General features: G+C 36.3%; 1 protein-coding gene across 1 annotated transcript; it reads left to right on the top strand.

Annotated features, from left to right (window-relative positions):
- The first annotated feature begins 602 nt into the window (after positions 1-602).
- Positions 603-5,531, top strand: LOC121763507 (serine/threonine-protein kinase STY46-like). Its single transcript, XM_042159528.1, has 16 exons — positions 603-994; positions 1,199-1,313; positions 2,110-2,174; positions 2,342-2,461; positions 2,607-2,661; positions 2,864-2,974; positions 3,388-3,438; positions 3,718-3,893; positions 3,972-4,079; positions 4,241-4,314; positions 4,391-4,566; positions 4,665-4,760; positions 4,848-4,928; positions 5,019-5,072; positions 5,142-5,276; positions 5,388-5,531. The coding sequence occupies exons 1-16, from the start codon at positions 798-800 to the stop codon at positions 5,454-5,456; spliced, it is 1,683 nt and encodes a 560-aa protein (XP_042015462.1). The 5' UTR covers positions 603-797; the 3' UTR covers positions 5,457-5,531.
- The last annotated feature ends 7,285 nt before the right edge of the window (positions 5,532-12,816 follow it).

The following is a 12,816-nucleotide window of genomic DNA, read 5'->3' as shown; positions in this document are numbered from 1 at the left end:
TTTTTTCTCTAACTCTTTAGGTCAATCATCCAAACATTTTCACAAGTTATAAATTATTAAAACATTACATCTTATAAATTCTTCAAACATCTTATTTTCAAATAAAATCGTGTGAGGCGGCAAAGGTATAGTCCACATAAATTATGTATGAATTGTATCATAGTAATAGGGACAATTTATTTAGAAATGAGTGAGACTACAAAAATGTACAACACACGACACCTACTTAATAAAGGACACTCAAATCACATGCAAAGATTATGGGTCCAAGGTTTGAGTGTTTACCATCACTAAACAATAACAATCAGATAATTGATCTTCAAAATTCAAAATCATAGCATTAAATAGAAAAGATAAAATTATTCCAGAATTACGGGGAAGAGGGGTATATTGGTCAACAACTCCTTTGCCCTAATGTCATGGAGCTTAGACATTATTATTTGGGGTGCCAAATTCGAGCCCTCTTGATATCATTTCTAATTTCCTCCTTTATATAGGATTTTTTTAAAAATAATCCTTCGTAAAAGTTTCACTTGATGAAGAAATAAACCAATTCAAAGCCCATAGTATATAAATAGCTCATCCATGAAATCCTTTTAAATAAATATTTTTCCATCAGTTGGTGGTAATATGAAGTTAAATAATTTCCAGTTCGCAGCCGTCTCAAATCGGCATCTGCTACGTATAAATCCGCGTCGCTGGTGAAAATCTCATTCTACGTAAACCGGAGCTGATTGCGCAAATCGCGAGCGGTTACACCACAAAAAGCGGAGGTTTTCGGAAATCGCGAAAACCTCATGGCGATGGAAGATATAGGGAGTTGCGGAAGTAGGGGAGAGGATCAGAAACCGTCGGCGGCGAGCCGATTCCAGCACAAAAAGGCGGAGGTTTACAATGAGGTTTTGCGGCGCCTTAAGGAAGTCGGCCACTTCGAAGCTCAGGAAATGGATTTCGATCATCAGCTTTGGGCTCATTTCAATCGCCTGCCTCCTAGGTTACATTTACTCTCTCATCAAAATTAAAAACATCACTATTTTATTTATTCTATCGAATGCTGCGCTATCGTTTTAGAATCCACTTTTTTTTTTCTTCATTTTAGTTTTTCCTTTTCCCAATTGTTCTAGCTATTGAGTCTTCCTTATTACTCCTGAATTTTGGTCATAATATTTCAAATTGTGCATTATAATTAATGGCGTAGGTATGCGATGGATGTGAGCTTGGAGAGGGCGGAGGATGTTCTGACGCACAAGAGGCTCCTGCATCTGGCGCGTGATCCTGCTAATAGGCCAACTTTTGATGTCCGCCTAGTGCAGGTTTGTTCGTCAATGTCAAACTTAATCCTTCCCAGTTTTTAAGTCTATCTGGTTTTGCATAACCTTGTGGGGCATGCTATTTCTTGCACACAAACCTGTTTCGGCCTCACATACATTGATGACCTGTCCAGAAAGTGATGTTTGTGATCTTAAAATTGGAAGCAGTAGGCAAGATCTTTAATCATTTATTATGAATGGGGAGGTCCCTCACATCGAATAAACGAATAAACCAGGCCCCAGCACCTGCTAGCATTGGGATATAGAAAGAGTGGTGGCAGTATAGTATTCTCATGTAGTATATGATTAATATTGAGGGGACTTGTAGAATTCAGCAGAGCTTGATTGGTAACTATTGGGATGGTCATTAGTTTCTCAGCTTTCTATTGGGCTAAAGTTTACTGAAATTGCAGATACATTTCTCATCAAAGTTTGCCTGAATTTATCTCCAAAAATTATAAAATGAAAAAATGAAAGTCATTCTAAGATCATCTGCAAGCCTGCTATGTGAAAAGCATGTATCAGGTTCATGAGATAGTACATGCTCAATCAAAATTCCTCGGAATTTTTCATATTTGCTCAACTAAATGTTATCATGCTAGAGGGGGCATCTTCATGACGTATATTATGCTATCATGTTAACTTTTTATCGGTTGGTACACTCGGAATTTTTCATATTTGCTCAACTAAATGTTATCATGCTAGAGGGGGCATCTTCATGACGTATATTATGCTATCATGTTAACTTTTTATCGGTTGGTACAATCTTGAAATTAGGTGTTATCATGTTTATATACAGGTAGTGCCTGCCTCAGATGGAAATTTAGTAGATATAGAACATTCAAGTTCTCCAAGAAGGGAGAGGTATTAGCAAAAATCTTTATTATGTATAATTTTCTTACATTGCAATGATCTTTATTCTTTTTCATCATTGTAGTCATTTGCTGATTTGAACTAATCTCATTTTTCCATACCCCATTTGGTTTTATTCATTGGGATATTATGATATCTTACTACCATTTTGAATTTAGCATCCATCCACCACCTGCCTTTGGATCTTCTCCGAATCTTGAGGCACTTGCACTTCAAGCATGTAAAACAGAAGTGCAAGATGGAGATATTGATGCAGATGCTGTTGCAAAGTTTAGAAGGTATGCTCTATACATATATTATGCGCCTGATCTTCTTGGTTCTTAATTTCTTTGGTTCTTAGTTGCTGCAACATAGCAGTGTGCCATTTGTCTTTAATCCACTGTATAATGTAGCTTAACCCTTCTCCTACTATTGATAATGTAGGCCCATGCATGAGATTACTTTCTCAACAATTAACAGGCCGAAGCTCCTCAGTCAGGTAGCCGATGACGCTTACTTGTTCTGAAGCACGACTCCACAATGATTTTATAAAACTCTCGAGCATGGACATCTGATAGTATCTCTTTCTTAGTGAAAAGAATCAAGCATTACTAATTCTGCTTGTAACTGCAGAGTTTTTTACTTTACCTTTAAGGTATTCGTTGTAGCTATGTGACTGAATTACAATGGTGAACTTGCAGCTGACTTCTTTATTAGCTGAAGTTGGACTCAACATTCAGGAAGCACACGCCTTTTCAACTGTGGATGGCTATTCACTTGATGTCTTTGTTGTTGATGGTTGGCCATCTGAGGTACCACGTCTTCTTTTTAATTTCTAACCTAGTAGATATTTTATTCTGTTTTAATACCCAATCAAGCTCTGCCAAAGTACACATGGTCCTTCAAAATGTTTTATTATTGCCTTATTTTTGTTACTGTCATGTTTTAACAAATAGTGTATTGTACAGTTCAAAGGTAGTTCTTTAGAATACTTTTGCTTAAAGCCAATGAAAATTATACGGTTCTTAATGCCATGAGTGACTGATGACCAACAAATCTTGGTCTTGTTCAAGTACCTGAGCCTATGACCTTTGGTTCTTTTTCTCTTAAGATAATCAAGCCTATGTTTTGTGAGACATATGCATGAAATGGAGCTTATTTTAGGGACATTTATTTTAAACTTGCGTTAGACTTTCTGACTTACCCTTATGTTTCTACTTATCAGGAGGTTGACCAACTCCGGGCCGCACTTGAAAAAGAAATTCTAAAGACTGAGGTAAGATTCTTTTAAGCTCTGTCGTATTATGTATTAGGATTGTTGGTTGTTGGTACTGTTTAGATGTGTGCACTGGTCAATCCTGCCTAATTGTTGGCTTGTTTCTGTTGCAATTTACTTCCTTATCTGCATGTTTGTTATGCTATGCTCTTTCGGTTTTTCCTCATGCTAGTATAAAGCTCAAGAACTTTAAGTGGAATGTTATATAATGAGACTTGATTTATGCTACCTACTTTGTTCAGCATGTGCTATAATGCTAATATACACTGTATCTTGCAGAAAAGATCATGGCCCAATCTAGAGTCTTTGCCTCATGTGAATGAAAATCAACAAATAAAGATCAAATGTGAATATGATCAACTAACAATACCCAATGATGGTACTGATGTCTGGGAAATCGATCCTCAACTACTGAAATTCGACTCCAAAGTAGCTTCAGGATCATATGGTGATTTGTAAGTATTATGGATGCCATTTTTTAAGCTTGGGCTTGCAGTTGAGCGTTCAATTCACTGTAGAAGCTCTATGTTCAGATACCGAGGTACTTACCGTAGTCAGGATGTCGCAATAAAGATTCTCAAGGCTGAGCGCTTGAATACAGAACTCCAACAGGAATTTGTTCAAGAAGTGTATATAATGAGGTTTGTCGTCATTAAGTAGCTTATTACATTAATTTTGCTATTAACTATTCTGGTAGTGATACTTACCAAACCAATGAAGTTTGGCTATAGCTATGATGAGTTCCTTAACTCTGACATTAGTGCACTGTTTCCAGAATCTGATCGTTTCCTGGTATTTACAGAAAAATTCGTCACAAAAATGTGGTTCAGTTTATAGGGGCATGCACCAGACCTCCCAACTTGTGCATAGTTACAGGTACATATAGGCATACATGCATCTATTTCTTTTTCCACTTTACAAAAAATGTCATTATTCACTTGCATGTTCGCAGAGTTCATGTCTGGAGGAAGTGTATACGACTTTCTGCACAAGCAAAAGGGTGGTTTTAAGCTTCAAGGATTACTTAAAGTTTCGATTGATGTTTCAAAGGGAATGAACTTTTTGCATCACAACAATATAATTCACAGGGACTTGAAGAGTGCAAATCTTTTGATGGACGAAAAGGAAGTAATTATTCCATCCCAGACATGAATGATCTTAGTGTTGTTAACTTGATATACATTACCGGAGTTGGAGCATTGAGATCGCGTAATGGTTGGTTTCAGGTGGTTAAAGTGGGCGATTTTGGAGTGGCGAGAGTGAAGGCACAAACAGGTGTGATGACAGCTGAAACTGGGACATACCGGTGGATGGCCCCTGAGGTACATAACTATCATAATGTGTATAGACGAATCAGTGAAGAGATGAAAATGTTTGAGCTTACTAGCTAGTCCTCTCTCTTTGTGAAGGTGATCGAGCATAAGCCCTACGATCACAAAGCCGATGTGTTCAGTTTTGGAGTGGTAGTATGGGAGTTACTCACAGGAAAGGTGTTATTCTACACTCTAATAAACTTGGGATTTGGATTTGGCATTTGAAATATGTCATTCATTTTCATATTTTTGTTTTATCTTTGACAGCTTCCGTACGAGTATCTCACCCCTTTACAAGCAGCTGTTGCGGTGGTCCAAAGGGTATGTCAACTTTTTTTTTTATCATTCTTGTTTATTTGGTAAAATTGAACATTCCTTGATTACATTTAGGGTCTCCGGCCAACCATCCCGAGGCATACAAATGCGAAGCTTGCTGAGCTACTTGAGAGATGCTGGCAGCGAGATCCAGCTCTAAGACCAGACTTTTCTGATATAACTCAAATCTTACTCACAATTTTTAAGGAGGTGTTATTTTTTTCTGCCATACTCATCCATTCTTTTTAACTATGTTGATCCATCTCACTATATTCATCCAGTTATGCTTTGTTAATCTCAAACTGCTTGGTTGTGCAACAGGTTGAAGAGGAAGGAGATGGACGAAAAGAGAAAGGTGGAGGATTCTTTTCTTCCCTGAGGCGCGGATAAATTCAATTTGTACCTGTATATTTTTTGTTGTTTGTACACTCCAATTTTGGATTATTTACCACCCTCCATACTTCATTTTGTGTTGTACAGTCTCTTTCGTCGATAGTATAGTATTACAGTTTCATAATAAGGTGAAATTCATAATGTAAATCATAATACTCTCTCATAATTAGTTACTCACTATTTAATAAATATTGAGGAACAAAATATCATGTAGCTCATTCAACTCGGAGCCCAATATATATTAATCTTCAACCCGGTATAAATTTTTTTTATCATGCCAAGATAGAAATGTGGACTATGTCACTTTACCATATACTTAATTTAAATATGGACTAATATATCCTTATGTTATTTTGGTAGCATAACTTTGGATAGTTCTAGTTTAAAGGATTTAATGTGAAGAATAATCCAATGAAATATGGTAAAATTTAAGTTATGTCTCCAACTTGTACTAATCACAAATTAATATAATTAAAATAGTTTATTTTCCTTTTTTTCCTTTCATGTTTTCCTTTATATTTTTATTAGTTCATTTTTTAAAGTATATATTCTTCAATTTTGTATTACAGTTTTCTTTATTAAGATTTGACTATAATGTTACGAAAGTTAAGAGTTTAAATTTTGTATAGTAAATAATTAAAATCAAAATTATAAATTCTCAAAATCAAAATCGTAAAATAGTATTAATATAGTATTATATAAAAATATATCATTTGTTTCTTGCTTAGTGAATAAACTAAGAATTCTAGTATTATTTTATAAAAAATATAAATATTCACTATATATCCTTAAAATATTAAATAGATGTGCTAGGAACATGAAATAATATTATATATCGAGGTTAAAAATCCGTGTCATATACAACTATGTCTACTTTGGTGAATGGAGATAGTACTATCATTAAAATATTACAATAGATTTTATTGATCGATAACTAATTTTAACATTAAAAAATTAAAATAAAGAAACTAAATTTTCGAAAATTAAAGAATTCAAATAAAAATTATTAAATTAGTAAATAAAATTTATAAACAGAATTCAAATCAAAATTATGAAATTCATAAAACTAAAATCATAAACTTAATTAGTATTAATTTATCATAATAATACGGGTTGAGATAGCAATACTGATTTTGTTTAAAAAAAAAATAGTTAATGTTTTCTCTTTTTCTTTTAAAAATATTAAAGTTATTTATTCATTAATTGGAACATACAACAAATTATAATTTGATATAAAATAATACTGATTGAGTTGGTGGTATTGATTTTATTTCTTCGCATTCATATATTTTAGTTTATTTTAAATTTTGAAACATTACAATCCGAGCGTCGATCAAAAACAATTATCGCATATTCTTAATTTATATATTTAACATTTTATAGCTATATATATATATATATATATATATATATATATATATATATATATATATATATATGTGTGTGTGTGTGTGTGTGTTTTTCTCCTTTTTAATAAAATATAAGAGTTTTTAGCTCAGTTTATTAGGCCACCCGCAACGCGTCACGCGGGTGGCTCGTAACCCGTCACGCCGAGACGAGACGGCGGCGAGACGCGTTGCAGCGTCCTGTCTCGTCCCCAGCCCGCCGAGCATCCCGTCCCGCCGAGACGGATGGCGAGCCATCTCACCACGCGACGTGGCGCGCTGCGGCGCCATGCGTGACACCCACTCGCCGGCCCGCGAGTGGGCATCGTCACGCTGACGCAATAAATCATTTTTTTTAAAATTCAAATTTAAAAAAAATAATAAAAAAAATAAAAAATCAAAAAACGGTAATATTACCATTTTTTATTTTTTTATTATTTTTTTACTTGATAGATACTCCTAATTCATCCTCATTTCACACACAAATACACATCTATTCTTCCCAAACCATCTTCATTTCCTCTCCAATTTTCATCTAACCTCTCATCACAAAATGTCCGGCGACGGAAACTCTGGCGGTGGCAGCTCCGACGAGTTTGACATCAACGCGTTCGGCGACTGGGGGGCATGTACAATGTCCTGGGTGGTGGTTCCGGTTCGGCGACGCCGGGCAGCCAGGGTTCGTCGACGCCGGGGGGGTACCAACCACCCCATTTTGATGTGGATGCATACGCCCGTCTGTTAAGGATAAAGTTCCTCAACGATAGGAAATCACGTCGAACGTCGCGGGAGCTTTGCCCGTCGATCAATCCGGCGTAGAATTCTAGGGTTCGTGCTTTGTGCACGAGAGAAAAAAAACGTTAAATTGCGTAAAAGAAGTATTTTATTTCTTGAATGAATAATATGAATAACAATGTCCACTATTTATAATAGTGAATACCCTAACTTAAGGAACAAGAAAATAATCCTAATAAATATGAAAAGATATGGTAAATCAAAACTAACTAAATAATAATAATAATAATAATAATCGTATCAACTCCCCCATGGTTGAAATCCATCTTGTCCTCAAGGTGGGAACCATGAAGTAACGATGAGCGTCGAGGAATCCTCCTGGGTCAAACATACACCGAATAGTTGAGCGTCTCCCTGGATCATCTCCATCAAAAATCACAAAGGGATGACCCTTATGGACACGATAATTCAGTTCTAAAATCTTGTGAATGCGTCCATGAATTCTCAAGCATAGAGTGTCATTTTGCGGAGGAATCCACCGTTTATCACCGTTAAGCGAAGTTGGTCGATGATTCATTCTTGCAACATCACCACCAATTGGATTCGCGGCATCATTAAAACTTATATCATCTAAATTGTGAAATTTCTTTGTAACTCTCTACTCTTACCGAGAGAAGAACTAAAGCAGTCGCATTTCACACCCTCTGAAATCCCCAATTTTATAGAACCGGGGAAAACAACAAGTACAAAATGAGGGACCGATGTTGGAATGGTATTGGAGTCGCCCGACTGAGAGATCACTGCTAGTGGGAGTGGGTCATCGTCTAACAATTCGCCCTCATCTCCATTGATATCGGGGCTGCATGGAAGAGCTGGCGGGGGCAGATTCATGGACGAAACAACAGTTGTAGCGGCCAGTGGGGCGGCTGTGCGGAGATGGCTCGTCGGCCTCATTGCGGCGTGTGGATCACCCAGGCAACGTTCACGTGAATCCATCTGAGACCCCAATTCCCTGACAAGAGCAGTCAAACGTTCGAGCTGTAAAACCAAGTCAGCCACCGTTAGGCTCGGTTCAGACTCCGGCGTCACTGGATCACGTGGCATGTCAAGAGGCTCCATATGGTCGACATCATTAGTCGTTGGGAGACATTGCCAATCCGGTTGATAGGGAGGTTGCGGATATAACAACGACGGTTGATCATAGGTCGAAGAACTCTGCTGCGGGCACACCCATGGCGGGTCCCAGCAAGTGGGCTATCTGAGCGCGGTGTGGTGTGGCTGCTGAGGCGGTTGATAAGGCTGAGAGTATCCCTGCTGCGTGCACAACCTTGGCGGGTCCCAACAAGAGGGTGGTAGTGGCGAGTACAAATCTGGCTCGTAGGACGATGGTTGCTGATACGCAGTTTCCTGGCGCAGCCATGGCGGGTCCCAGGAAGTGGGTTGACGGGCTTGGTAGAGAAGGTGTTGTGGGTGGAGTCTCCCATCCTGTGGATATGGATATGATGGTTGTTGATCTAAGGCTCTGCACGGATAGAGCAGAGGTTGAGATACGACGGGCTGCCATGGGTGGTAATCCACCTGCCGGAGTTGATATTCGGTGTAGCTGTACGACATGTAGACAGTGATTCGGAGGAAGAGATCACGATGAAAGCACCACTTGTTAAGGATAAAGTTCCTCAACGATAGGAAATCGCGTCGAACGTCGCGGGAGCTTTGCCCGTCGATCAATCCGGCGTCGAATTCTAGAGTTCGTGCTTTGTGCACGAAAGGAAAAAAAACGTTAAATTGCGTAAAAGAAGTATTTTATTTATTGAATGAATAATATGAATAACAATGTCCACTATTTATAATAGTGAATACCCTAACTTAAGGAACAAGAAAAAAATCCTAATAAATATGAAAAGATATGGTAAATCAAAACTAACTAAATAATAATAATAATAATAATCGTATCACCGTCCCTCCGCCCCGAGGTATTCGCAGGGATTATCCCAGATTCGGGAGGATTATTCAGTTGAACCCACTCCGGAAGGAGGCCGAGGCGGTGGAAGCTCCAGGGCGGAGGCGGAGGTGGACGAGGAGGAGGAGGATCTAGGTCGACATCCGTACAACCCCAAGGAAACACTGGCTGTGTACAACGCCTGGATCAGCGTCTCGTACGATCCCATCATCGGGAATCAACAATCCTGGAAGCCGCCGCACATTTAAGATGCTCCGCGCTCACTTTGACCGAGTCGACAGGGAGGTCAAAAAATTTTGCCCCATCTACGAGAGTGAAGAGGCTCATTACCAAAGCGGAGCCACGGGAGCCGACATTCTGAGGTCGGCTTTGCGAGTCTACTTCGACGACACCGCCAAATAATTCAAACATGTCGATGTTTGGGAGGTCGTCAAAGACGAGGAAAGGTGGGCCGGCGGTGTCCGGTCCAGCTCGGGCTCGACCTCGAAGCGCACGAACCACACGGCGGGTGGCCAATACTCGTCTAGTGAGGGCGGTTCGGGCAGGCCGCACAAGAGTTTGCCTCGCAGGAGGTTGAGGGCACGACAGACGATGCCGGGGGGTCCTCCCATGGGCGCCGTCGGCCGCAAGGGAGAAATGCGACGAAGGCGGCTAGAGGGAGGAGGGGCCGAGCCGAATCAAGCCGGGCGGGCTCGGGCTCGGGGGCACCTTCGAACTCCCTAATGTCCATGTACATGACCGCCACAATGGCGGATACTTCCCGCATGACGCCTCTCCAATGCCAAGCCTATCTTGCCGAAATTGAGTTTATGGCAAGACAACTTGGTATTCCGCCTCCAGGTGGCTTCAGTGCGCCTCCACCGCCTTCGGGGGATGATTCGCCAGCGGAGTAGTTTTTTTTATTTTCTATAAAATTGTATTTTAAATTGTGTAATTTTTATTTTTTAGGATTTTAATTATGTGTTTTTTTTATTTTTTGAATTTTAAGTTGTATTTTTATTTTATGTAGTAATTTTATTTTATTTAATGAAGTGTGTTTTTTATTAATTGAATTTGTTGGAAATAAAAATAAAAAATGAAAATGAATGAATAGTAATTTAAGAGATGGTTAAGAGACGGATAAGAGATTAAGGGTTACAGGTTATGTCCCTTAGTTAAGAGATGGAGTAAAAAGTACAGTGGGGCCCAAGAATAGTAATTTAAGATACGGTTAAGGGACGGATAAGAGACAGCGTTGCAGATGGCCTTATATCATGAGTACTATTTGCTGCATGATATATTGAATTCAACATAAAAAAATCTTGTGGATTAAAAGTGTCAGAATGAGTTAGTTTATTGTTATTGAACATTACAAATAAAGTAATTTTTTGTCATATGTTATAGATATTATAGTACTATTTACTACTCCTACATTTTAATTAAAATTAGATTAGATAACAAATTTCTAATACTTCATATATTTAATTTATTTTTATATTAAATTATTCAAATTAGAATTTATAAAGACGAGTTTTATAAGAAAATCCATCTAATATATATCATATATTAGATGATAAGTTTATAAATATTAAAAATTATAATTCACTTACAAAGTAATCTTTTTGCCATATGTGATAAATCTTACAATTAGTTATTATACATTTTATTAAAATTAAATAACAAATTTTTAATACTTCTTATAGCTAATCATTTTTATATTAAATTATATAAATTTAAATTTGTAAAGACTAGTTTGATAAGAAATTCATCATTATTTGTTTGATACTAATAAATAGCATTATCTATTTATAAACTAATGTACATCAAATGTATAAAATAAAATTAAATTAAAATACTTAATTTTAAGGAAAAATCTTTAAAAGAATGCAATAAAAGGGTGAGATAAAAAAAATTGTTCATCATAAACTGAATGCCAACAAAAAGGGTACGCCTAAGTTAGAGTCTAACTGTCTAAGTTAGAGCAATGTCCATAAATAGATATCTTTAATACACAATTTAATGTAAGGGTAGTATAGAATATACATACATAAAATAAATTTAATTAAAAAAATAAATACAATGCACAATTACTATTTAACCCTTATTATGGCATTGTCATTATATCTCTAAATCATTTCTCTCTAAATAATTAAAAAAAAATAACGGAAACCTTCAACTTCAAGTTGCTCCTTAACATTATGTGGGAAAAAAATGAAAAAAAAAAGTTGCTACTTAACAAGAGCAAAATCTGATGATAACAATTTGAAATTGACTCCTAAATATAAGCAAAAACTGTTTAGATTGCTCCTCAGTACAAGTTAAACTATCTAAATTAGTTCTTAGACACAAGTCAACATGGCTTGATCATTTAACTCTTTGATACGAGTCTAAACAGTTAATAGAAAATTGAGGAGATATGGGGATAAACTGATAAAAAAAATGAACTATTGAATATGAGTATAAACTAATTAAATTGATTATTATTGTAAGTTAAATATCGAAACTGCTAACATAAAAATGATGAACTATTGAATATGAGTATAAACTAATTAAATTGATAATTATTGTATGTTAAATATTGAAATATCCAAATACTCAACTTGAGGAAGAGTTTTGAAAAAAAAAATCATTAAAAACAAGAATTAAGTCTATAATCAATGAAGGAATATAGAAAATCAAATCAAGATGATAGCTACTAGAATTAAAATATGCATCTTCCATGCATAGCTAGAATTGAAGCTTATATAATGTTGTAAAATTGAAAAAAATTTATTCAAAAGCATATTACAATATAGTCTATATATTTCTTCCATCTTTTATTTTTTACATTCTATTTTCTACCCAAACCGTTTTTATCTGTATGAATTTAAAATGATCTTCTAGTTTGCAACTATATTTAATAATATGAAATCATATTATTTAATGATTCATTTTTAGATGATAACAGAAGTTAACAGTCATTACGGTCTACGGAGCACCGATCATTGTGCTTTAGCAAGTTTCTGTTTAATGTGTCATTTTCTTGGGCGATATGACATGTCATTTTGAATCATTCATGCATACTCATCTTTAATTAGGCAAGGTAGGCTTAATTAAGCTGGCATTTATTGACAACAAAATACTAATTTGGGTGTGTAATAGTAAATCATACATTGTGATTGTGTCAATTCAAACCGATCGATATAGTTATAATTACCATTTGCTTACGAGTTTAAATATAAAATTAGTAATAAATAATCAATAAAAATATTGATTTTGTGACCTATTTCGTTCCAACCTATATTTATTCTTAACATTC

This window comes from Salvia splendens, chromosome 14, assembly GCF_004379255.2.
Source record: "Salvia splendens isolate huo1 chromosome 14, SspV2, whole genome shotgun sequence".
NCBI lineage: Eukaryota > Viridiplantae > Streptophyta > Magnoliopsida > Lamiales > Lamiaceae > Salvia > Salvia splendens.
Note: the sequence above shows the minus strand (reverse complement) of the source record. Positions and strands in the feature narration are given on the sequence as shown.

Excerpts from the sequence above, each read along its gene's own strand:
- LOC121763507 (XM_042159528.1), top strand. The coding sequence starts at position 798 with ATGGCGATGGAAGATATAGGGAGTTGCGGAAGTAGGGGAGAGGATCAG. Across the intron at positions 995-1,198 it reads TTCAATCGCCTGCCTCCTAG|GTATGCGATGGATGTGAGCT; the intron begins GTTACATTTACT and ends TTAATGGCGTAG. Across the intron at positions 5,073-5,141 it reads CTGTTGCGGTGGTCCAAAGG|GGTCTCCGGCCAACCATCCC; the intron begins GTATGTCAACTT and ends GATTACATTTAG.